Source organism: Sceloporus occidentalis, unplaced genomic scaffold (genome assembly GCF_023333645.1).
Source record: "Sceloporus occidentalis isolate IW3139 unplaced genomic scaffold, rSceOcc1.0.p SCAF_4, whole genome shotgun sequence".
Lineage (NCBI taxonomy): Eukaryota > Metazoa > Chordata > Lepidosauria > Squamata > Phrynosomatidae > Sceloporus > Sceloporus occidentalis.
In genome coordinates, this window is record NW_028316984.1 from 159,336,467 (window position 1) to 159,359,947 (window position 23,481).

A 23,481-nucleotide genomic window follows, 5' to 3' on the forward strand; every position below is an offset into this window, starting at 1 on the left:
AAAAAAAACCCCTAAATTGTATATTGATAGTAATGAAACAAATATTTTATCAGATACGAAATTGTTTCTTGTGCATGCTTGAGATTACAAACTTGTCCCCAGCAGAGGCAATTTGACAATACAGAGGCTGTTCAAGCCCATGTCCGAATGATACACCTTGTATCATAGTATTATATCTTACTACTGTAGGTTCTGGGATAATTTCAATATACATAAATCTACCAGTGAGTTTATAGCCATTTAATGACATATTTTCAATAAACAGTATTACTTTCTTCTCTCTCTTTTTTTGGCTTCAGATGAGATCTATTGCACAAGTTTGTACAAAGCATTAATTTTGCCCATTTGGGGCTACATGGAAGTTTCAGTAATTTGGGTAATGAATATATTGTTCAGCTTCATGCTGCTGCTGTATCAGTTGGGCATATCTCCATGGATACAGTTTATTCCACTTAAATCATGTGTCATCAAGATCTGTTGCGTTGTCATTATCACTGGCTACAAGAACCTCTCTGTTCTCATAGGTCCAAAAGCCATTAAGATCAATTAAAATGCTAGTGACTGTGTCTCCTTGGCTACTGTTGATTAGGTCCTGAAGGGAGATTTTGTAAGGATCCTTTGGCTTCACCATATCAAAGATTTCATCCTAAAAAATAAATCAAATATTACACAATGGTTTTTGCATTAAGGCCAAGTGTCGGAATACAAAGTTGGTACACCAGTAGAAGGTAATTTATTTTACAAAAAATAATTGAATAATACTGAATTTCACCTCCTAATAATACATTGTTCAGCTCAAGCACATAATTGCAGAATATAATACTACGTTCACACAGGATGTACTTACACTTGACCTCAAAACAGAGGTGAATTGCTGTAGTAAATTTCTTTCCAGCCGTACTTTAGACTTTACATTTAGAGTATAAGAATGAGGCCCAATCTTTCTTAAAAGCCAAGACATCAGCTGCCTAACACACTTTGGAGAGACTGACAGTGGACTCAGTGGTTGTAATGTTAGGATATGTGCATATCAAAGGCAGATATATTCATTAAACTTGTTGCAGATGATATCTGTATTAACTGTTAATAGTAGTCATACTGGCTGGATATTTTCCACTCCACCAGATCTCTCTGTGTATATGCAACAAAAATCTTGCTTAACAGATTGCTTAATGTTTTCTTAAAGGGAAAGGAACAATATTTTGAGGTGTTTTAACCATTGGTAAACATTGTCCCCAAGTTGGAGAAGCAATATATGTATACAGTCATCAAGTGTAGTCTCATTCATGTCCAAACTGTCTCAAAGTGCCAAGTCATATATTCACAAACAGCAAAAAGACATACAGTACAATGAAGACTACTAGAGCCATGTGGTCAGCAGCCTTCACTCAAAATTGTTTTAGTCCACTTTAAAAGTTAAAACCCACTCAAGAATCTGCTTAAGATGACCTTGGTGGCAGATATCCAATTTAGGACACTAGCTGTCTTTTCTCTCTAATTGTGCTGGTATGCATAAGGAGTCTTGCTTAATTTGTGGAGAATGAAACCTGTCCAAACTTCAATATGAAGTCTTCTAAATTGATTTAGAGCTCAAAAGTATTTTGGCATTTTCTTGAACTAAGACCATTTTCTGCTCAAGTAGAAGTGTAATACAATTAGCCAATGAGAAGACTCTTGTCTTTTTTCTTTTTCTTTTCTGCCGCTAACACTGGGTTCGCTTCAGACCATTAAGTTTTAGGCAAAGGAGTGCAGCAGAGTTCTTTCTCAAAAAATTTTATTCATGCTGTGCCCTATGGAAATGGAAAAGGGGGAATCAGCAAAGAGGAATTGCTAATATGTTTAGGGGGAAAAGTCAGAAAAGCTAAAGTGAAGAATGAGCTCAGGCTTGCTAGAGGTTAAGAACAATAAAAAGGGATTTGGGGGCATGTCTGTAGCAAAAAGGAGGAGGAAACGGTAGAGGCACTGTGTGGAGAAGACAGAAAAATCCTAATGGGACAGAGAAAAGGCAGAACTATTCAACACCTTTTTGCCTCAGTCTTCTCACAAAAGGAAATGGGGGCTCAAACTGAGGAAAATGGAGCAGAGAATGCACTAGGGGAAATACAGCACAGATAGTACAGAATAGATAGTACAGAAACAACAAGTTAAATGAATTTAAATTTCCAGGATCAGATGACCTACATCCAAGGGTATTAAACGAATTGGCAAATGTAATCCCAGAGCCATTGGCAATAATCTTTGAGAACTCCTAGAGAACAGGAGAAGTCCCAGTAGAGGACGGCAAACGTTCCCATCTTCAAAAAGGGGAAAAAAGAGGATCCCAACAATTATTGTCCAGTTAGTCTGACATCAATACCAGGAAAGGTTCTGGAGCAGATAATTAAACAGAGAGTCTGTGAACATTTAGAAGGTAATGCCACAATCACAAAAAAATCAACGTGGGTTTCAGAGAAACAAGTCATGCCAGACCAATCTGGTCTCTTTCTTTGATAAAATTACCAGCTTGGTAGATGAAGGGAATGCTGTGGATATAGCATATCTTGATTTCAGTAAGGCCTTTGACAGAGCTCTCCATGACATTCTTGCAAACAAGCTTGTAAAATGTGGGCTCCCACATGGCAACAGTTATATGGATTTGTAATTGGTTGACCGGCCGAACCCAAAGGTTGCTCAATAATGGCTCGTTTCCATCCTGGAGAGAAGTGACCAGTGGGGTCCCACAGGGCTCTGTCCTGGGCCCAGTGCTATTTAACATATTTATCAATGATTTGGATAAAAGAATTGGGGGCATGCTTATCAAATTTGCAGATGACACCAAATTAGGAGGAGTAGCTAACACCCCAGAGGACAGGATCAACATTCAAAATGACCTGAATAGATTAGAAAGCTGGGACAAAACTAATAAAATGAATTTCAACAGAAAGAAATGTGAGGTACTGAACTTAGGCAGAAAAAAAATGAAACACATAGATGGGAGACACCTGGCTGAACGATACTACGTGTAAAAGGATCTAGGAGTCCAAGTAGACCACAAGTTGAACATGAGTCAACAGTGTGATGAGGCAGCTAAAAAGGCCAATGCGATTCTAGGCTGCATCAATAGTAGTGTCTAGATCATGGGAAGTAATAGTGCAACTATATTCTGCTCTGGTCAGGCTGTATCTAAAATACTGTGTCCAGTTCTGGGCACCACAATTCAAAAAGGATGTTGACAAACTGGAGCGTGTCCAAAGGAAAGCAACTAACATGGTGAAAGGTCTGGGAACCATGCCCTATAAGGAGAGACTTAGGGAGCTGGTATATTTTGGCTTGGAGAAGCGATGGATAAGAGGTGATATGACAGCACTGTTTAAATATTTGAAGGGATGTCGTACTGAGGAGGGAGCAAGCTTGTTTTTTGCTGCTCCAGAGAACAGGACCCAGAACAATGGATACAATTACAGGAAAAGAGATTCCACTTCAACATTAGGAAGAACCTCTGGACAGTGTTCGACAGTGGAACAAACTCCCTCAGAGTGTAGTGGAGTCTCCTTCCTTAGAGGTCTTTAAACAGGCTGGATGGCCATTTGTCAGAGATGCTTTGATTGAGAGTTCCTGCATGGCAGGGTGTTGGACTAGATGGCCCCTGTGCTCTCTTCCAACTCTATGATTCTATGAAAATGGAAATTTTCTGAAAAGTGGAGGCTGGTGAAAGAAAATAAGAGTTCGATATGTACCATGAATCATAATTCTAGGAGGGCTGAAACCACAACCACTGGATTATTCTCTCGTACCAGCTGATCAAGGCAGGAGTCCAAAATTCCAAACTTTTTATTGTTGTCCCTTTTTCTCTCCCCTTTAGTTTTATCACTTAGCCTTTCAATCTACCAGGTTTGACAATCTCTCATATGATCAAATATAAGTAGATAGAAAAATGGACATGAAGTTGTTTTGTTTTAAACATAGCCAGAAGTGTGAGTGGACTGTTCCTTCAGCCCTCCTAGAATGTTCAGTCATGACAGGTATCAACCTCCCAGTCTCAGGAGGGCTGAAGGAGCAATCTACATTGCCTGTCCAGATCTAAATTTGTCCACTTTACAATTTCTGATCAATGATGATGGGTCTTTCCATCCTGCTGCATTACACACTTTTCTAACAAAGATGTTACCCTGAATGCCATCAGTCTTGTGAATGAGCTCACACTTGTTGTGAACTTGGCATGTGCAAACAGTCATAGTAAGTAAATGCAACCTTTCGACCATTTTGAAATAATTGTTTTAGTAGCCTTAAACCCTTAGGTTCTACGATGAAACAAAATACATAATGTCTGTGTACTCAGAACTGCTCGTTTGTTCAATATAAATCTTCTCAGTCCTCCTGACATCCAAGGAGTGCCATTGTCTTTCTAAAGGATGGGCTAGCTTTGGACAAAATGTCGGCAGTTCTAATGTCTGACTCATGTGTAAGCGTGACCCTGTTTTTGCAAGGAAGGAGGGATCAATGGCTAAAAATAACCCCTCTCTTCCAAATTTGCATAGGTTAGGGTTTACTCAAAGTGATGTCATTTTTGACATCCACCTTGCTGATATAATTGCCACTAGAAATGCCACTCTGAAAGTAATTGATTTCACTGATGCTTCATTAAGTGGCTCAAAAGGGAAATATTCTGTATTAAATTCAAATCCCACATAAGGTCTATGTGAATGATTGGTTAAGCTTTAAAGTTCTGTCTCTCAAGAACCACTTGGCATGAGGATGAGCTAACAGAGGCTTTCCACTAAATAACAGCACAGATGACAAAGCTGCAACTTGCCTCTTCAAAGGATTAGGTTTCAGTCTTTTATCTATTCCACTCTGTAGACAGGACAGGACATCATCTGTCTATACATATTCCATTATCACCAAATTTTGCTCACACTGCTTCTGGAAGGCCTTCCAAGTGGTCTCATATGTAAGTTGCACTGAATGACATCTAGATGGTAGAATGGTATTTGTTACTGGTTTTGAATACCCCTGTTTTCTCAGGATTTGCTGCTCAATCTCCATGCAGTTACACTTAACCATTGTGGATTGGGGTGCAAAATTGGAACTTGAGTTAATAAATCTGTTCTCTGCAGCATTTGGCATGGACTTTCTACCAACCTTTTTATTAAGAGAAGATAAAATAGTCTGCATGGCCAGTGTGGGGCAATTAAGATTACTTCTGCCGTCTCCATTCTGATTTTCATAAATACCCATTAAAGTTTCTTGTCCTTTTACTAAAACTCTTCTACAGCTCTCTTTCCAAATAACAATTTTCCCTTGAAGGGAATGTTTACCAAGTTGGCTCTTGACTTTTGGTCAGCCTCCCAATGTTTCTGGATAGTGATTCTTAGAATAAGAACCCACTGTTCTTATTAAGCCTGGAAAGATCTGCACTTGGCTCCACAATTCTATGTGATCTATCCTCCTTATTCCTTTTCATCTTATTTATTTATCAGTATGACTCTCTTGATGCTGAGACACATCAATTTCATTAACCGAAGAGGATTCATTAACTCACAAAATGTTACTATACTTGGAAGGTAACGGATATAAATTATCTGGATTAATCATACAGTGAGCCCACGCCATACGCGGGCTCATTATAGGCAGCTTTCAGCTTACACTGAAGCTGCCCGGCAATAGAAACAATGGTGTGTGCACCCACGGCACACGTACCCGCCAACCACGAGCCCCATTCTTTCCAATGGAGCTTGAGCATACGCACTTTTTGCTTTACGCGGGGGGGGGGGGAGTCCTGAACGGATCTGCCCAAATAAAGCAAGGACCAACTGTATTTTTCAAATTCATGTGGCACTAATAATTCATTACGTTAAAATTCATGTCATTTTTTGGACATTAAATATGAAGAAATCTCCCTTTTTATAGATTCTTTAATCATTAACTTTAATCATTAATCACTAGGGCACACATGAAAATTAGACTGCCCTGCACTGGTGCTGGAAGGCTGTGCTTGCTACGGATCACTTTCCACCAGCATTTTAAAGTACATTAATGAGAGTTGAGATTGAGTTAAAAGCAAAAACTCCAGCTCCTTCCCTGTTGATTTTTTGCTGTGTCACTCAAGTATGATTCTAACAGCATCCTCTGCTGGCTACTTGTACTGACTAATGAGCTAGCCAACTGATCTATTTTCTCAAATGTGTAAGATTTTCTTTTTACTGTAATTTTAGAATATTTTAGTGTTAAGAGCTGTTTCCCATTCTGATTCAATTAACTGTAAATATAACTGGCATGGGAATTTCTAAATTTTTGATGTTTTTTCCTGCAGCACTACTGGTATCTTACCTTTCTTTTTCTTTTCTTTACATTCACTTGTTCTGGATCTTTCAGACCCAAAGTGACTAGTAACTTTTCAAGCAATCTCTGAAACTGTCAACTTCAAATAATCTGCTTTTATTTTGTTCTGTTTCAGATTTCCTATCTGAAGAGTGTATATCATGTACATCAGAATTCCTCACTTTCCCTTCTGAGAGCTTAAGTCTTATCCTTCTGACTCTAAATCTGACATTTCATCAATTTTATTTACATTGTTTTCAGTACTTAAAGTATATTTAAGAAGCATGTTTTATTTTCTGTGTGCATTCTTTGGTTTTTAGACTGTTGCCTTGTGATGCTATTTTTGTAAAATTTCTTATTTCCTGAGGAATGGTTTTCTCTATCACCAAATAAATGTTTCAAATTGTTTAAATATAAATTGTCATCATTATTCAAATTTATTGTACAGTTGGTCTTGCTTCAACGCTTCACAGCTTGAAGATATATTTTTAAAAATTTCAAAAATTAAACCTTGATTTTGCCATTTTATATAAGGGGCACCATTTTACTATGTCACTGTATATAATGGGACTGGAACATCCACAGTTTCCATCATGTGTGTGTGTGTGTGTGTTTGTATTTGTGCATCCTAGAGCCAAATCCCAGCAGATACCAACAGCTCACTGTAGTTAAATTAGTCTGAGACATCAGTTTCATTAGTCATTATTCAAATTCATTACAGTTCATAAATTTTGATCTGTGAAAATATTTTGCAATCTTACTTCTATTTCTGCATTATTTCTTTCCTCTACTATGCGTTTTATTGCAGAGATATCATGAGGTTGTTGCTTAACAGAAATATTATGCTCTGCTGAAATGCCATTATTTCCTGAAATGGTGGAATTTGGCTCTCCTACTTTGAACACCTGGCACGAAACAATATCTCAGTGGTTCTTGATTGCTCCTTCAGCCCTCCTGAGAATCCAGTCCTTGTATGTATTCTGGAAGAAGCCTTCCAGTGGTTTCTAGAAGGTTCAAAATGTTTTGCTAACTTATGTATGGTTTACCTGACTTAGATGTTTCATTTCACAAATGCATATATTTTGGGTAGAAAGTTTGCTGAAACATGTCGAACTCGTCTTCTTTTTTGTGGTGCAGAAACCTATCCATAGTCTTACCATATTATTTCTGCCTCTGGTAACAACACTTCTGTTAGAGAAGCAATACCCAAGAACACATTTATTTCATTAACTAAGGTATATCTAACTGGATGTTAACTATGAATTATGCATTTCTGTCACACACATTAAATGATATGCAAACACATTTTGATTTTTTTTTTAAAAAAGAAATCTAACCTTGACATCCTGAAAAGAAACTGGCTCTTGTCCATGGATTTTCATTTGTTCTTGAATAGCCTATGGCAATCACACAGATTACGGTGAAGCATAAATGAACAAGAAAATAAGAGTGAAGTGAAGTGAGTGAATTATGCCCTTTATAAAACAATATTTACTTGCCTGATGCAAGGATATGTAGGTGACAAACAGTTGCCATTACCTAGCCACCATAATCTCTGACATGAACACAGAACACTGCCTTATATAAAATGTCTCCTCATGGGTTTTAGGGTTTAACAAACAAGCCAGAAGGGGAATATGCTGTTCCTGCCCCTTTCTGTCAATGTCTGAAATGACTAGACTGAAATAGAGAGCACCACCTGATTGATTTGAAACCCTGGAAAAGCAGAGTTCTAATGGAAAGCCTCCATGGTTGCAAGGGATCCTCTGCTTCAGACTTGTTGCTTTTTATGAAAGCCAAAGATGAAAACCTGTTGAGGCTATAAGGCCATACCGGCCCTTAGGGGACCTTGAAGGGCTGCATTCTCCATCAACTTTTGAAAACCTCCTAATGCCCCCTAAGGGGCATGGGAACAATTAAGGCATGCTTTTTACATTCTCAGAGCACTTTTAGATCCAAGAGAGGCACTTTTATTCAAAAGGAAGTAACCTGGGCCACTTCATTTTGGACAAAAAGACATCTCCTAGGTCTAAAACAGCCTGAAAGAGAGAAATGTGGTAAAATTGCCCACACATTCCCCAGGGGAGGGGGGTAAATTTCTGTCAAAAAGCTGGGGAATTCCAAGGGGACATGGAGGGGGGGGGGGTCCACATGCAGCCTGCACTTTCTCCAACATGGATGTTTGCAAAGCAGTGACGGAAGGGGGCAGGGCTAGTGTACTCTCCTCCTCACAGATGTAATTAACCATAAAAGAGGAGACAAGAATAGGGTTTAGGCTGTGCATATAATCCATTATTGCCTATCTCAAACTGCCAGCTTTATGGTTCTGGATTAAGATCTGTCCCATTTTGACTACACATATTGGATACTGAATTATTATCAGCTATTCATAAAGTTCTATGAACTGCATTCAGTCCCATTTGACTTCTTGTGTGAATGGTATGCAGGGCCTGAATTCACTTCTCTCCTTTGTAAAACAGGTGACTAATGCTATCAAAGGGCCGACCATCTGTTCTGTCTATGCGCAACAATTTCCAGCTCCCAGCCTGCTCTGAAGAAAAGAGAAATGAGGCAGGCAGCATGCTGCATTGTTAAAATACGCTTTTAACCTCAAACTTTGAGACTAACTGTAAAGTGTATGCTGGGAGAAGAAATAATTGGAAGATGAAGGGCCAATTGATGTTTGTTACAGAGGAATTAATCTGCTTCATGCTGCTAAAAGAACACAGCTTTAGATGTATTTTCAACCTGCAGTGCATTTACTATAAAAGCTTTGAAAGTGTTCCAGATTTTTTCACCCACTTTTTTTTTGGCGTAGAAACCCTTGGTTGAATTATTATACTCCTGAATGATTAAAAGCAAATATTTTTAAGTAGGTACCAAACTGAAGGTGATCAATATTAAGAAGATATTGGTTTTACAAACAAAATTTCAAGTTGTTTTGATTGCTAAAGTCCAAACAAAATGACACTTGTATGGGACTCTGACAGTGAAATCACTGTTTTATCAGGAGGATATCAGAAAAGGAATGGATCGGAAAGTGACAGAGTTATATGTTTTGTTATCTATTGTAGCTTCTAGAAAAAGGAAAAGGTAACGTAAATGTAACACACATTTCTGCTCACGCCTAGAAACAATTACAGGTTGAGTATCCCTTATCTGGAATTCTGGAATTCCAGTTAAGGTATCTATGAAACAAACATAAATGAAATGGCTTGGGTCCCATCTCCAAGATATATTATGGTATATGCAAGTATTCTAAAATGTGAAAAATTCCAAAATCCAATACACTTCAGGTCTCAAGCATTTTGGATAAGGGGTACTCATCCTGTACTGGTGAGACGGCTTGCCTAGTGATGTATTAAATAATATACTAAGCCTTAATTATTTGGACTCACAGATCTCTTTGAGTGTGTTGATTCACAGTGTCCAGTATTACTGTGAAGTACTTATTTATTGACAATAGCAATCATGCTTAGTTATAAAATTATTAAAAAAATATTTTTTACAAGATCATCAGAATGACTTCCAGTGAGAGAGAAAAAGAAAGTACACAGTAAAATGTATACATTACTGTGGAAAAGGTGTCTCAATTAGAAGGCAACCACATTTTTTCTAATATAGATAAAGAACAGAAGTCATTAACATGCTATAATGTTAGTCATTAGCAACTATTATCTTTAAAAAAAGAAATCTGAGTTTTATGGAAAATTTCATTTTGGCAGAACTTGATATTTCATTAAAATCACGGCAGTTTTTTTTCCCTTATGTAAGATGTGCTCTGAAAACACATTTTAATTCCCCTCTTTTTAATGTGAAGTTTTAAACATTTATATCTTTCTTGAAAGTTGTCAAAAACCTTACAGTGAGCACTGGTAGTTTAAAGCAATTGCCTGCTGATCTCTAAGTAGAGGCACAATGGCTGTAACAACACATGTACAAAAAATGACCTACCTTTACAAAAAGGGACTTACCCTAAAGAAATAATTAAGGGAAAAGACATTCAGGTATCCTTTGTTCTCTATATCAAGCAGTTTGAAAATATACTGCAGAGCTGCAGGCTCCTTTCTGTTTTCTAATGCAAGTACAAAGTCCAGGTACGTCTTATAGTCCTAAAAGCAGATGCAATCATGTTTATTATAGTCCTGTTTCTAAATTGATTTTGCAAGCAGAACATAATTGGTGGCTATTTCCTTGTAGGGGAGCAGTTAGTTTTCACTGAAAGACAGCATGAAACAGAAAGGGCTGCTGAGGGGGGAAAGGAGTGCAAAAATACTTGACTTTTTATTGGATAGGCAACATACCCATAGATTTTATGAAAGCCACTGGAGAGCTTGTCCACAATTCAAATTAATGAAGTAACATTTAAACAATAGTCTATCGTATTCTTTCAGCTACCAACCATCTTCCAATAAGCTAAAGCCGGATTCATGTGTTAAGACAATAACAAAAAATCCCTTTAGCCACTTAACTAATTTGTTGGATGCTGTAATGTATTTTATGGCTAAATGTCCTAAATCATCTTTGTTTTATTTGAAGTGACTCCAGCATCCCTCACTGACAACACAGGTCTTATATGGAAAGCAGTACACAGAAATGAAAAGTGATCAATATTATTCAAAAATAAACAGCAGATTTCAAAACAGAAGCCCAGTTCTGTAATTAACATAGGGATGTAGACCTTTACCACTAGCTGATTAGATTTAATGACCATGATCACAAACATCAGAAAAGTGAAGAGTGTGGACAATTAAAAGTGAATTCTATATTAGCAGCATTATACTGTTAGATTCAATGAATAAGTTCCTTGCTGTTCTTGCTTTTGGCAGCAAGAAGCCACTGTCCTCCCTGTCACAATGAGATTTCTTATTCAGATGATTCCTTAGTGAGTTGTGACTTCACAATGTGTGGGTTTCAGCTGCCATTCAAATGAGAATATTGCCTTCATTCTATTTAGTTAATATTCATTTAATGTTTAAAAAGTGAAGAGTTCCAACAAAACACACAGAGAACGTTGATATAAAAGGCAAGACATTATTACTGTTATGCATGTAACAAAAGAGAAGTACCATTTCTCCATCATATGTCAGACACTCCTGGAAGACACGGTCCAAAAATATGTTGGTTAAAGTCCCTGTTCCATAACGAGACAATTCCTCTTTACTAAGCATACCATTGTGATCTTTGTCAAGATTTAAATACTGACCTGCAACAGGGTTGGGAGGGTGGGAAAAGGAGCAAGAAGAGGGTTCAAATGTAGTAGTAAGTTTTCATATTATTTTAAAACAAAGGATTAAAGACAAAACATTTTCAAGCTATCACATTCTATTTCTTAGATTTAGTTTTAGATTACAACCACAACCGTCCACAGTACTGAAAATGTATTCCAGAGAGTTTCCCAGTCCATTGGAGCCTGTTTTTAAGGACACATGAGGAGATATGGGTGGTTCTGCTGAAGGTAATACCAGTTGAATACTGGCCTGTTGTCATACTACAACATCTTAGAGTTGCTGTTAAGATAAATTGATTTGCACAACATATTTTGGCATTTGTCTTGACCAGCTTATACTGATAGTTACTTCAGCTGAAGAAAGCTATGTAGCACAGCAGTGACAATACTCCACATTTACACGATGTACCTGCACCAAAATGTTGCAGTGTGGAATGCTACTATTCAGGATTTCATCCAGCAAGCAGTATCTATTTTCCTTTTTCTCAGTTTCCCCTTTTTCTTAAACACCAACATTTAACGTATGTCCACTGAACATGCCTAGTTACTGTGAAGCTGTTTTGGATTTTTTCCTCACTGTTGGATTTTGCTTGTATTTCTGAAAATGAAACTGTGCCCTCAAGCCTGTTGATATGGCCTTCTGGTGTGGGAAGGATGATGTTTTATCTGTGTAAAGATTGGGGCCTATTATAACTAGGCACTGGAAACTGCACAATGAGCCAATTTTCTGCCTACAGTCTCTCTGGGGTCCATACAGATTGCTACAAATGCCAACAAACAAATGCACATACAGACAGCCAGAAGCTTACTTCTAGTTTCAGAAAACTGGGATGTTTTGTATGTTAAATAGTGCAGGGGGGAGGTGAATTGCTACTCCTTGATGCTTTCTAGAGAGGCAATCTATTCTTTTTTGGCCAACAAACAAACAAACAAACAAAAATGTGACGAGTCTGGAGGGAATGAGGTTCATTAAAAAAATCTTTGAGGGTTGAATGCATGTGTTCCCAAGGCTGTACATTGCCTACCCCAATAAATACAAATTGTGAAGTCAACTCTCTGAGTGTCAATATTTTCAGAGCCAAAAAGCATCAAAATGTAAGTTATCAGCAGGCTTTGGAAACTTTCTTCTTGGAACCTGAATAGCATTCTATATTGCAACAGTATTTTTGCAGTTTCCACTTGTTTACGATTCAGTGCAAATGGAAATTATTTCTGTGACAGAAATCCCTACTTCGAACTCCCTGTTGCATGATGCTATTATTCTATCTATTTGTATTCCACCAGCTCCCTAAGTCTCCCCTTATAAGGCATGGTTTCCTAACGCTTCACCATTTTGGTCACCCTCCTCTGGACATGCTCCAGCTTGTCAACATCCTTTTTGAATTGTGGTGCCCAGAACTGGACACAGTATCCAGGTGAGGCCTGGCCAAAGCAGAATAGAGTGACACTGTTACTTCCCTCAATCTAGACACTCTACTTCTATTGATGCAACTTAGAAACACATTGACCTTTTTATCTCCTGCATCATAGTGTTGACTCATGTTCCCTTTCCCTTTCATATGCCATCCTGTTAAACCTAGTTTTCCCCATCCTATATCTATACATTTCATTTTTTTCCTGCCTAAGTGCAGTACCTTACATTTCTCCCTGTTGGAATTCATTTTGTTAGCTTTGGTCCAGCTTTCTAATCTATTAAAGTCATTTTGAATTTTGTTACTCTCCTCTGGGGTATTAGCTACTCCATTTCGTGTCATCTACAAATTTGATAAGCATGCCCTCCATTCTTTCATCCCAGTCATTGATAAAGATGTTAAATAGCACTGGGCCCAGGACAGAACCCTGTGGCACCCCACTAGTCACTCTTCTCCAAGATAAAGAGAAGCCATTGCTGAGCCCATTTTGGGTTCAGCTGGTCAACCAATTACAAATCCATCTAACAGTTGCATTCTCTAGCCCATATTTTACTAGCTTGTCTGCAAGAATATCATGGGGGACCTTGTTGAAGGCTTTACTGAAATCACAATGCCTTAGTCAGATTTCAAATCCTTTCCAGCACACCAATCTCCTCAGCCTATTCCTGTTCTTCCCAATCCATCTCCTGTCAACCTCCCATCTTTCCAAACATGCCAGCCAGATTTTAAGCCCCTTTCCAGCCCATCAATCTCCCCATTCAACTCATATTTCCCCCAATAATCTCCCCTTAACCTCCCAGTCTTCTAAAAGAGCGAGCCAGGTTCTAAACCCCATACCACCTTATTGATATTGTACCCCACTCCTGTTCTTCCCAATTCACCTCCTCTCAACCTCCTATCCTTCCAAAAGGGCTAGCCAGGTTTTAAATCCCTTTCCAGCCCAACCATCTCTTGGCTGGCTAAGGTAAGAGGATTCAAAATTGAGAGGAAGAGGGAAAGGTCAAGCTAGTTAAGCTTCAAACCCACAAATAGTCAAAGCCACGAATGTTAAGTCCCCAAATGTGGAGGGCCAAACGGATTGTATGTGGGAGATGCTCATTTTCATTGAGGAAATTGAAAGACACAAGAGTTCAACATGCAGTTGTACTGACTGATTACTGATTATCATTACTGCATTCCAAATATGTTTCTAATACTGAGTGCCTTTGGGCATTCATACCATGTATGCACTAATCTTTTCATTTAATTACAACTCCTCCAGTATGAATGGAGATGATCTATGTTATAGTAGCATAATTTTTAAAAATAGAAATGTCATCTCTGTACAGACATTTTCTTTAACTGTCATGGATGAAGATGTAAGTGCCTTTGACATCCAATGTTTCCCCTAGGCCTGATCAGAGATTTCTGTGTTTAGTTTTCCATAAAATTTCTGAACCACTTTTTTAAATTCACTTCCATATGTTCTTTACAAACAAGTGAGAACAAACCTTAGTTTGTTATTGTTGTTAACTACCTTCGAAATGACTTTGATTCATGGCAACTTCATGAGTGCAACACCTCAAAGATCCCCCATTCACAACTGCTCTGCTCAGTTCCTGCAGGCTCACAGCTGTGGCCTCCTTGATTGAGTCTATCTGTCTGAACAATAGGTATGAACAATAATTTTATGAAGAGGCTGCTTTGGTTGAGATGGCAAAAGATGGTTTTGTTAATTTGCTCAATCTTAGCGCTGAAGCAGATGGCGCTGAAGCTGCCCCTTCCGAAGGTAGATATGGTCTTCCTCTATTTCTACTGCCCTCCATCTGTTCTAGCATTATTGCCTTTTCTAAAGAGTCATTCCTTCGCATGATGTGTCTGAAGTATGACAGTCTCAGTTTAGTTGCTCTTCCCATTTCTAGTCTACTTCTGATTTCTTGATTGCTATCTCCGTTCTGATCAATGACTGATCCAAGGTAGGGGAACTGTTTTTCAAGATGCCTGGAAGTCATGCCGGTGCTCAGACATGGGCCAGCTTCTGAGCACTGTACCAGCACAGGGTTTCCACGCCACCGGAGTGGCTTAAAGCTGCCCATGGGTTGTGGAGGGGTGGGAAAAGCTACCTTTTTACCGGCCCAAAAAGCAGCTCTTTATTCAGCTGGCTGCAAGGCGGATTGGGACTGCAGTGTGTGTTCGTCGCAGCCCCGATCTACCTTCGGAAGGGGCAGCTTCAGGGCCATCTGCTTCAGCGCTAAGATTGAGCAAATTAACAAAACCATCTTTTGCCATCTCAACCAAAGCAGCCTCTTCATAAAATTATTATTCATACCTATTGTTCATACTATTGTAAGCAGCCTCTTCATAAGACTATTGTTCATATTATTTAAAAAATTATTACATGAGTTGCAAGTCTGGACTTAAATTTATTTTAATCTCTATGAAAAGCTCAGAATAATCAAGTATCCCTTTTAAATTGTAAGAGCACAGTCTGGGTTCCGCAAAGATAAAATCATTTCATCCACATATAGGCTTGCATTATGCTCTGTCTCATGTCATTTATACAAACTAATATATTTATGTGTACTCTTCTGGGGGAAAGCCTAGAAGTTATAAAGCCCTATAGAAGTTATAGAGCCCTGGTGATGCAGTGGTTAAATGCCAGTACTGCAGCCACTCACTCACAAACCACAAGGTTGTGATTCAATACCAGCCAGGGGTTCAGGTTCGACTCAGCTTTGCATCCTTCCATAAGTCGCTAAAATGAGTACCCAGCTTGTTGGGGGCAATTAGCTTACATACTGTAAACTGCTTAGCAAGTGCTTAAGTGCACTGATAAGCAGCATAGAAATGTACTTGCTATTGCTATAGAACTTTCATCAGATTCTTAAATGGAACTTTGATTCTCCAAAAGTTAAGTACTATTGCTTTAGTGAAACATTATAATACAATGAAACCAGAACAACTGCAGTAAAATCAGTAATATTATAGATGAGGTTACCGCAGCAGAAGCAGAATCAAAACTGAGGTGGAAGGAAACATGCAGCCTTTAGAAACTGGAGGAATTCAAAATGTGAACTCTTATCTCTGAACTGAGCTAAAAGTGAAACTTAACACTGACTGAAAAAGTACAAAAGTATATGCTGAAAAAGAGGAAAGTAGAATTTTAATGAAAAGGAGGTGATACTAGATTTTGGCAAGATTATTTAAGCAACTTACATTTATCCTAGTGAGCAAGTGTTGAGGCAAGACACACAAGGCATGTCAGTTGCGCTAACAGATACTTTTCCAATTCATGAACAAATCATGATACATTAGTACAAAACAATGCATTCTTGAAGAACTAGATAAAACCCACAAGCTTTATGTTCCCAATTCCAATTTTAGGTGAGTCAGCAATATATATTTATTAATTACTTGTTTACAGTAACAACTAACAGAGGATTAGTTGACATTTACATAATCAACACATGTTCATGCTACACCATGCACTCACTGGAGAAATGATATTTATATCTCTTTTACATGATCTTACAATGGACTTATGGGCGCGTTACAGACCGCCCCTTTGAGGCAGCCTGTACCCGCCCCTTTCCCCGGGGTATCGGGGCCTCAGTGGCTAGAACGGCAGCCGCTGAGGCCCCGATCCGCCGCTTTCCAGGCTGTGGGGAAGCAGCAAAAGGCCGCTTCCCCGCACCCTGGAAAGGGGTGTCCTTGGGGCTTCAAGCCCCAAGGACACCCCGCGGCGGCAGGGAGGAAGAGAAAGGGGCCGTTTGGCCCCTTTCTCTTTTGCGTTGCTGGGCGCAGCCGTGTGAAGGCTGCACCCAGCAGCGCAAACTAGGAAGGAGCTCCAAAATGGAGCTCCTTCCTGCTCCGTGCAAAGGGCGCACTAAGCGCCCTGGCGTGGAGTGATGACGTCCCGTCCGCCCCGCCCCGTATAGAGGCGCTGCGGTCGTGACGTCATCATGGTGGCCCCCATGTAGATGGGGCGCCGCCATTTTGTACCGACTCAGTCCGTATTGGGGTTGGGGGGTGCGGAAGCACCGCACCTTCCTAACCCTAGTACGGACTGACTCTGTACTAAAAGGCCCGTTTGTAACGGGCCATGATATCCTTATGATGTACCATCATGGGATAAGCACTGACTGTACCTCTTATTAAACAGTATTGTGACTTCTGGTAATTTTGAATTAATGAGGCAAATGGGTCTATATAATGCTAGTCACATAAAAGTGAATAAAACAAAAATCTGCAAACAATGTTACATTTTGAAGATAAAGTGATATAATAAAAGGTATTATACTGATGGGGACATACCATAAACCCTCAGTGCAGAAGGAGCAGAAAACCAGTTGGTTTCTTGACTTTCTTTTGAAAGTTCTTCATCCCGTAACTGAATGATTATGGAAATAAAGAGTTAGCAATCAACAGTAGGAAAAATACACAAAAACTGAAGTATACATGAAAATGCCTACCTCTAATAAATCATCAAGGAAACTGCAAGCTAAAATATCTTGTATTTTTATCTTCCCTGGAAGACAAATTTAAAAATAAATTTAAAAATTTCAAGGTAATAATTAATTGGTGGGATATTCTGAGTCTTCAAGGATAGTTGCACTCTATTTATGTTATGCTATCTTATTTTAAATGGGCCTTGACAGAAAATAAATTTAAGGACTAAAAATCTTTCAGCATGAAAAATTGGACAGAACAAAATAAAAGCTATTTTAATCTACTGTAGTATATCAATAATACAGCCCCCGAATAACAGCATTTCATACAGTTTAGAAGCAAGAAGGTAATTCCACTAAGAAGGTTTACCATAGACACAAACTAATAACCAAAAAACGTTTTCAAGCCATATTCATGTACACAGTGGGGCCTTGCTATCTGCGGGCTTGCTATCCACAGATTTAGGCATCCGTGAAGGCAAATGCCATTGTCCCCAAAAGTGGTGTGTACATGCTGCTGCACTAGTAGCTGCATGCATGTAGCACTATCATTAGGGGCAATGGGTCTTGAATTCCTACGTTTCCCCCCGTATCCACCGGTTCCAGAACAGATTTCTCATGGATATGAAAGTTCAACTGTAATTTTCTGTTGTTTTTATTGCTGGATCCTTCAGGTATAGCTTAATTTATGCATGCCACTTTTCACGGCAAAGCCCTCCCTTCATGCAAACAGCTGGTATGAATCAATGGATCTATTTTAGGCCAAAAAAGCAACTAGCTTTAGGGCTCAATGTCTACCCAACTTTGGAACATCTCCAGTATTTTCTATGGAAGCACAGGGAAAAGCTTAGACTGCAAAATTGATATTTACTTAGAAAAACAAGAAAGAAATTATAGAATCATAGAATGTGAACCTACCTGTTCTAAGAGGATCTAGAAAAAAGAAGAATTTCCTTACTGCAGTGCAGACATAGAATGAGTAAAATGATTTTTCTAAACCATCCAACTGTGGCAATGTGGGGATGAGTTCCAGAATATAATTTTCTAAATCCTGGACAATAAAAAATATAAAAAATATATGATTAAAGAATAGGAGTCGTCATGACTGGAATGGAAGTTTTTACACTGGTTTTGTACTTCACAGGGGGCAAGATGGTGTATTTTTGGCACCAACTGCTCTCCTATGCAAGCTGTGCTAATACAAGAATAATAATAGTGAACACTCCAAATGAGCTGCTTCCTAGCTGCCCTCCACAGTACACATTTCTGTCTCCTCCCTGATACTTGAGCTCTTGATGCTCTTGATACCAAGAGACTTTACAACCACAACAGAATTTAGAGAATACATGATACATATGAGCAGCTTTGTCAATCAGTTTAAAGATGCTAAGGCGCGTTACAGACCGCCCTTTTGGGGCGGCCTGTATCCGGCCCTTTCCCGGCTGGATTGGCCTCAGCTGCCACAGCGGCAACCTCTGAGGTCCGATCCGCCACTTTCCAGGCCGCTTCCCCGTGACCTGGAAAGGGGTGCCCCTGGGGCTTCATGCCCCAAGGACACTCGACAGTGGCGGGGACACACAGAAAGGGGCCACTTGGCCCCTTTCTGCTTTGCGTCGCTGGCACAGCCATCTAAAGGCTGTGCCAGCGACGCAAACCTGGAAGGAGCTCCAAAATGGAGCTCCTTCCGGCTACGTGGAAAGGGCGCCCCAGGCGGCGCGGAGGTGACGTCCCCATCACGACACCCATGTAGAATGGGCGCCGCCATTTTGTACATCCCCAGGACGTACTAGGGATCCAACTCTGTAACAGACCTAAGATAACTTTTGAACTGGAATTCCCAAAACATAACACTGCTACTTACTATAAGAAAATATTATACAATAAATGCACATTATTTGGATTGAAGTATATGAAGAGTCTAAGTGGAGTCCTTTATATTACACTTTCTCCAGTAACTATGGCCCCATACAGACAAGCCAAAATAAAGCTGCTTCGGGTCACATTGGAAGTATGCTGTTTCAATGATGCATGCGTACTAAGAGTCTGGAAGCTGTGCCATAGCCACAATCCAGTCCTAAGGACTAGAGCATAGCTTTGGCGCAGCTTCTGGACTCTTAGTACACATGTATTGTTGAAACAGCATACCTCCAAAGTGACCCAAAGCAGCTTTATTTTGGCCTGTCTGTATGGGGCCTATATTACACTGTATCATTGCACTACACTTCCAGATTATATAACTCTATGTCAATACCTGAATACCAAAAATTCATATACACTGGCCCTCTCTCACACAGAGATAATTCAAAACACCAAAAAAAAAAAAATTCCATTATACCAGTTACATAAATTACACATTTAATGTTTGTCACTTACTGATTCCCTGAGGTAACCTTGCCCAGCCACATCATATAAACTGAGGCCTATTCTTGTCTGGTATAGCCAAACTGAAATAGAAGAAAAATAATAAGATGGAACTTTTTTGTAGGCATATAAAGCTCTTGGCAAGACAAAATAAGTCCTAAAAATACATTCAAGACAGAAAAAGAAAGTTAAAAATAAAATTTAAATAATCTTTCCAAAAGCCCCAGCCTTTTAAGTTTACTATAAAATGAAGTTTAGAGAAGTTAAGATCTTCTTGTTCGAGTTGTAACCCCACAATCTTGATGTTAAGAAATAAAACTCCCATTTAAGTTACTTACGGTAACTGCTTTCTGTCTCAAGTGTGGTTGCACTAGATTTAGGACCCATCTGCACTGCAGAAATAATCCAGTTGTACACCACTGCCACAGTGCAATGGTATAGAATTCTGGGAATTGTAGTTTGTTGTGAACTTTTTAGGCTAGCTCATTCCCAGAATTCCATAGCATTGAGCCATGGTAATTAAAGTGGTGTCAAATCGGATTATTTCTGCAGTGTGGATGCAGCTTTAGTCTGCTACTCTTCCTTGAAAAGATGTCCATTCTCACTAGTTTCAATGTTACAAACCTACCGAGGTTTGTAAAGCTCTCTTCCTTTAGGACTGCTATCAACATGTTATACACATTTTATTGCACAATATGTTGTAAATACAAACCCACCTTTTCTCATCACATAATTGAAAAACTGCATTATAGATATCCTTCCATAGGGATCATTGTGAAGTAACTTGGCAAAGACTTTAGCTGTGAAGAACTGCCTGTGAAACATAAACACAACATTGAAGCTCAGCAGAACAAATGTAAATTCTGCAACAGATAAGAGTGAGTTTCACAATTAAATTATTTTGTGGAAATGAGGGCTGGGTAGGTATTGTGGGAGAGCCTGACTCTTAATATGAAGGGGCCTTACTTGCATTTGGTTCCAGCTTTCTCACCAACTTTCAGGAAGCTGTCATAGTTGATCATTGCTTCATCAGCCATCATAGGTAATGTCTGATGTTTGTCCAGAAGAAACCACAAATTCTGAAAAGGCAAGCAATCACCATTGGAGCCTGGTCAATCACAAAAGGCAAGTAGGGCCCTTTCCGCATGGGCGGAAAGTACATGCACGGCACGTACTAGGGTTAGAAAGGGGCATCCTTTCCGGACACCCCAAACCTAATACGCGCCAAGCGCTTACAAAATGGGTCCTAAATCTAGTGCATTCCACATGGGCGCTGCCATTTTGACGTAGCGGACGCTTAGCGTCCACACGTCTCGGCACCATTATGACATTGCAAGTGCGCCATTGGCACCTTGTGGCGTCATAAGGGCATCGCAAGAAGAAGCTGCATTTTGCAGCTTCTTTTTGTTGCGTGGAGGAGTCGCACGGTTTGGCTGCTGGGGCTCCTCCATGCAGCAAATGATGGCGCCGGCAGACCGCCCTTTTTGGGCGGTCTGTAAAGCGCCTAAGTTGCCCAATAAACAGTATAAGGCAAAAGTTGGATCTGAGCCTCAAATATGCCTCCAATAAAAATAACAATTAAACAAAAGTGTTAAAATATTGCACCACACAAACACAGTCAGGCACCCCTGCCACAACAAAAATAAGTTTGCCTGAGTGTGATAGAAAGCTCATTCCCTTCCTTTGCTCCTTCTTCCTCTGTTTTTTTCTTTTCTTAGAGTATCCTTGACTTCTGTGTGAGCTCATGGGCAATTGGGAGGGGGGCTGGACAACAGTTCTTATAATCCTTCTAAATGCAGTCAGAACATCTTGAATGCACCTGTGGTGTCTGGGGTGGGCACTACAATTAAGACTTTTATGATAATGAAATATCAAAGAGATTAATCTGAAATTACATGAGACTAAGAAAAACATTTTCACCCATTTCTTACCTGCAATTCTTCATTGTCTAACAGCTCTCTACTTTTTCTTTGTAAAAAGACTGCTCTAGATTCTTCTCTCAATTTCTGTAATAAAATTTCATCTTCGGCTGGCAGCTAAATAAACAAGCAAGCAAATAAAGTTGTCAGTTGTAGGATGATAGGGTGATACTGACCAAAGGATTCTCAAAATGCAGAATATTACTGCTATTATTATTATTTATTATTTATTTCATTTATATACCGCCATTCCTACGATCATGGTGGTGTACAACAATTACATAATACAAAAGTACCCAAACAAACCTCCATATTATTACAAAAAAATACAATTCAAAAATCCTACATACAGTCAAATAACACAATAAAAGCAGCTTAGAATACCATAATACAGTGCACAAAATCAGTCTCCCCGAACACTACGCGAACACGCATCCAGCAACGACAATCCCTCGCCCAACAGCAACAGTCCCTCACTGCCTCCCGATGGTGTGGGGGTGTGTGTGCGGCATCTCCCTGGGCGCTGGCGGGCCGGCTTTATGGAGGCCGCTCCCACCGGCCTCCTCCCTGGGGGAACGCCACAGCTGCAGCGAAGGCAGGGCAGCAGCAGCAACAGTCCCTCGCTGCCTCCCGATGGTGTGGGGGTGTGTGCGGCTATCATGTTACTGCTTTGATATGTAGGCATTGGGACAACAATACAATATTGAAGTCAGCAAACAGAGAGCAGAAAAATATTTGTTAGTGCTAACTTTGCACAGGAAATATGAATAAACTTGTATTTATAACTGGAAGCTCTCTTTGGAAGAAAAAACCAATCCTTTTAGCTGACAATAGAGACAGCAAAAGAAACTAGTGAAGGATTGACATCAGTTTTAGTGTTCAGCTGTAATCTATGGTTTTCAAAGCATGAAAGTTCTAATAACAGTTGAATAAAAAATCCAATATGCAGGTGCATGATGTAACAACCCTCTCCAATCCCTTATAAACAAAGAGGAGCAGAGATTCATCCCAAGGAAATATTGAGACTGTCAGCAGGAAACAGATCAAAGACACTTTCAATTTGAACACATTGAACTACTAAAATGACATGTGATAAGTGGAAGAGAAGAATGATTTAACAGTAGCCAGCAGCAAATATCCTCATGTGATGAACCCTCTCTTCCCTTCTATGAATTATTAAATGAAAAGCCTGAAGTACAACAGAAACAGAAGCTCAGCCACAACAGCAGTAATTCCCTCACTGGATACAGAAAAGATACTAGGAACACTCACCTACAGCAATTTTGTCCTGGCCCTGCATGTTCAACTTCTCTTCTGAATGGTAGATGGGGGATAATGGTTGCAGAGCTTAAACAGCAGCTGTCCTGGCAAGTGTTACAATATTTGGTACTTGCAAAGTAGACTGCTAATCTTCTCCAAGGCAGATGCTATTGCTACTAAACTGAAGGATGATGAACAAACAGGATATGAAGGCAGCTGAAAGTTGGCTGTTTCTTCACATTCTGATTCCATCTAAACTTTATTATCTCCTGCAAGGGACATGTGGCACTTCTAACCCTATCAAAGGGTGACTCAGCTTCAGAGTTAGAACCATAGGTCTACCACCATCCAGAACATTTCATGTACCGGTTTCCAAGACAATCCCGGATGAACCACTAGCAGAGGGCTATTGGCTCATATACAATAGAAGATAGAACAGTTTCTGTTTCCTCACCAAAAATCTCATTCAGCTCATTGAAGACTAGCAGCAAACTGGCACAGCCCATGGCTTGCCCATAATATGCTTTGTGAAGCTCCTTCATTTGGCTACTGCACAGAATTTGTGTACACAG

The 23,481-nt window shown here is 39.5% G+C and overlaps 1 protein-coding gene across 3 annotated transcripts in view; it reads right to left on the reverse strand.

Moving 5' to 3' along the window:
- Positions 1-225: 225 nt before the first annotated feature.
- Positions 226-23,481, reverse strand: part of PPP2R3C (protein phosphatase 2 regulatory subunit B''gamma) — a 32,232-nt gene continuing 8,976 nt past the window's right edge. For all 3 annotated transcript variants that reach the window (XM_089522109.1, XM_089522108.1, XM_089522110.1), the window contains exons 3-13: positions 21,662-21,766; positions 20,697-20,809; positions 20,447-20,544; positions 19,743-19,813; positions 18,288-18,420; positions 17,394-17,449; positions 17,236-17,311; positions 11,370-11,506; positions 10,275-10,412; positions 7,638-7,697; positions 226-646 (exon numbers count right to left, since the gene is read on the reverse strand). In XM_089522109.1, the coding sequence (XP_089378235.1) occupies positions 458-646; positions 7,638-7,697; positions 10,275-10,412; positions 11,370-11,506; positions 17,236-17,311; positions 17,394-17,449; positions 18,288-18,420; positions 19,743-19,813; positions 20,447-20,544; positions 20,697-20,809; positions 21,662-21,766 (1,176 nt within the window). In that variant the 3' untranslated portion in view covers positions 226-457. The remainder of the gene's footprint in view (positions 647-7,637; positions 7,698-10,274; positions 10,413-11,369; positions 11,507-17,235; positions 17,312-17,393; positions 17,450-18,287; positions 18,421-19,742; positions 19,814-20,446; positions 20,545-20,696; positions 20,810-21,661; positions 21,767-23,481) is intronic.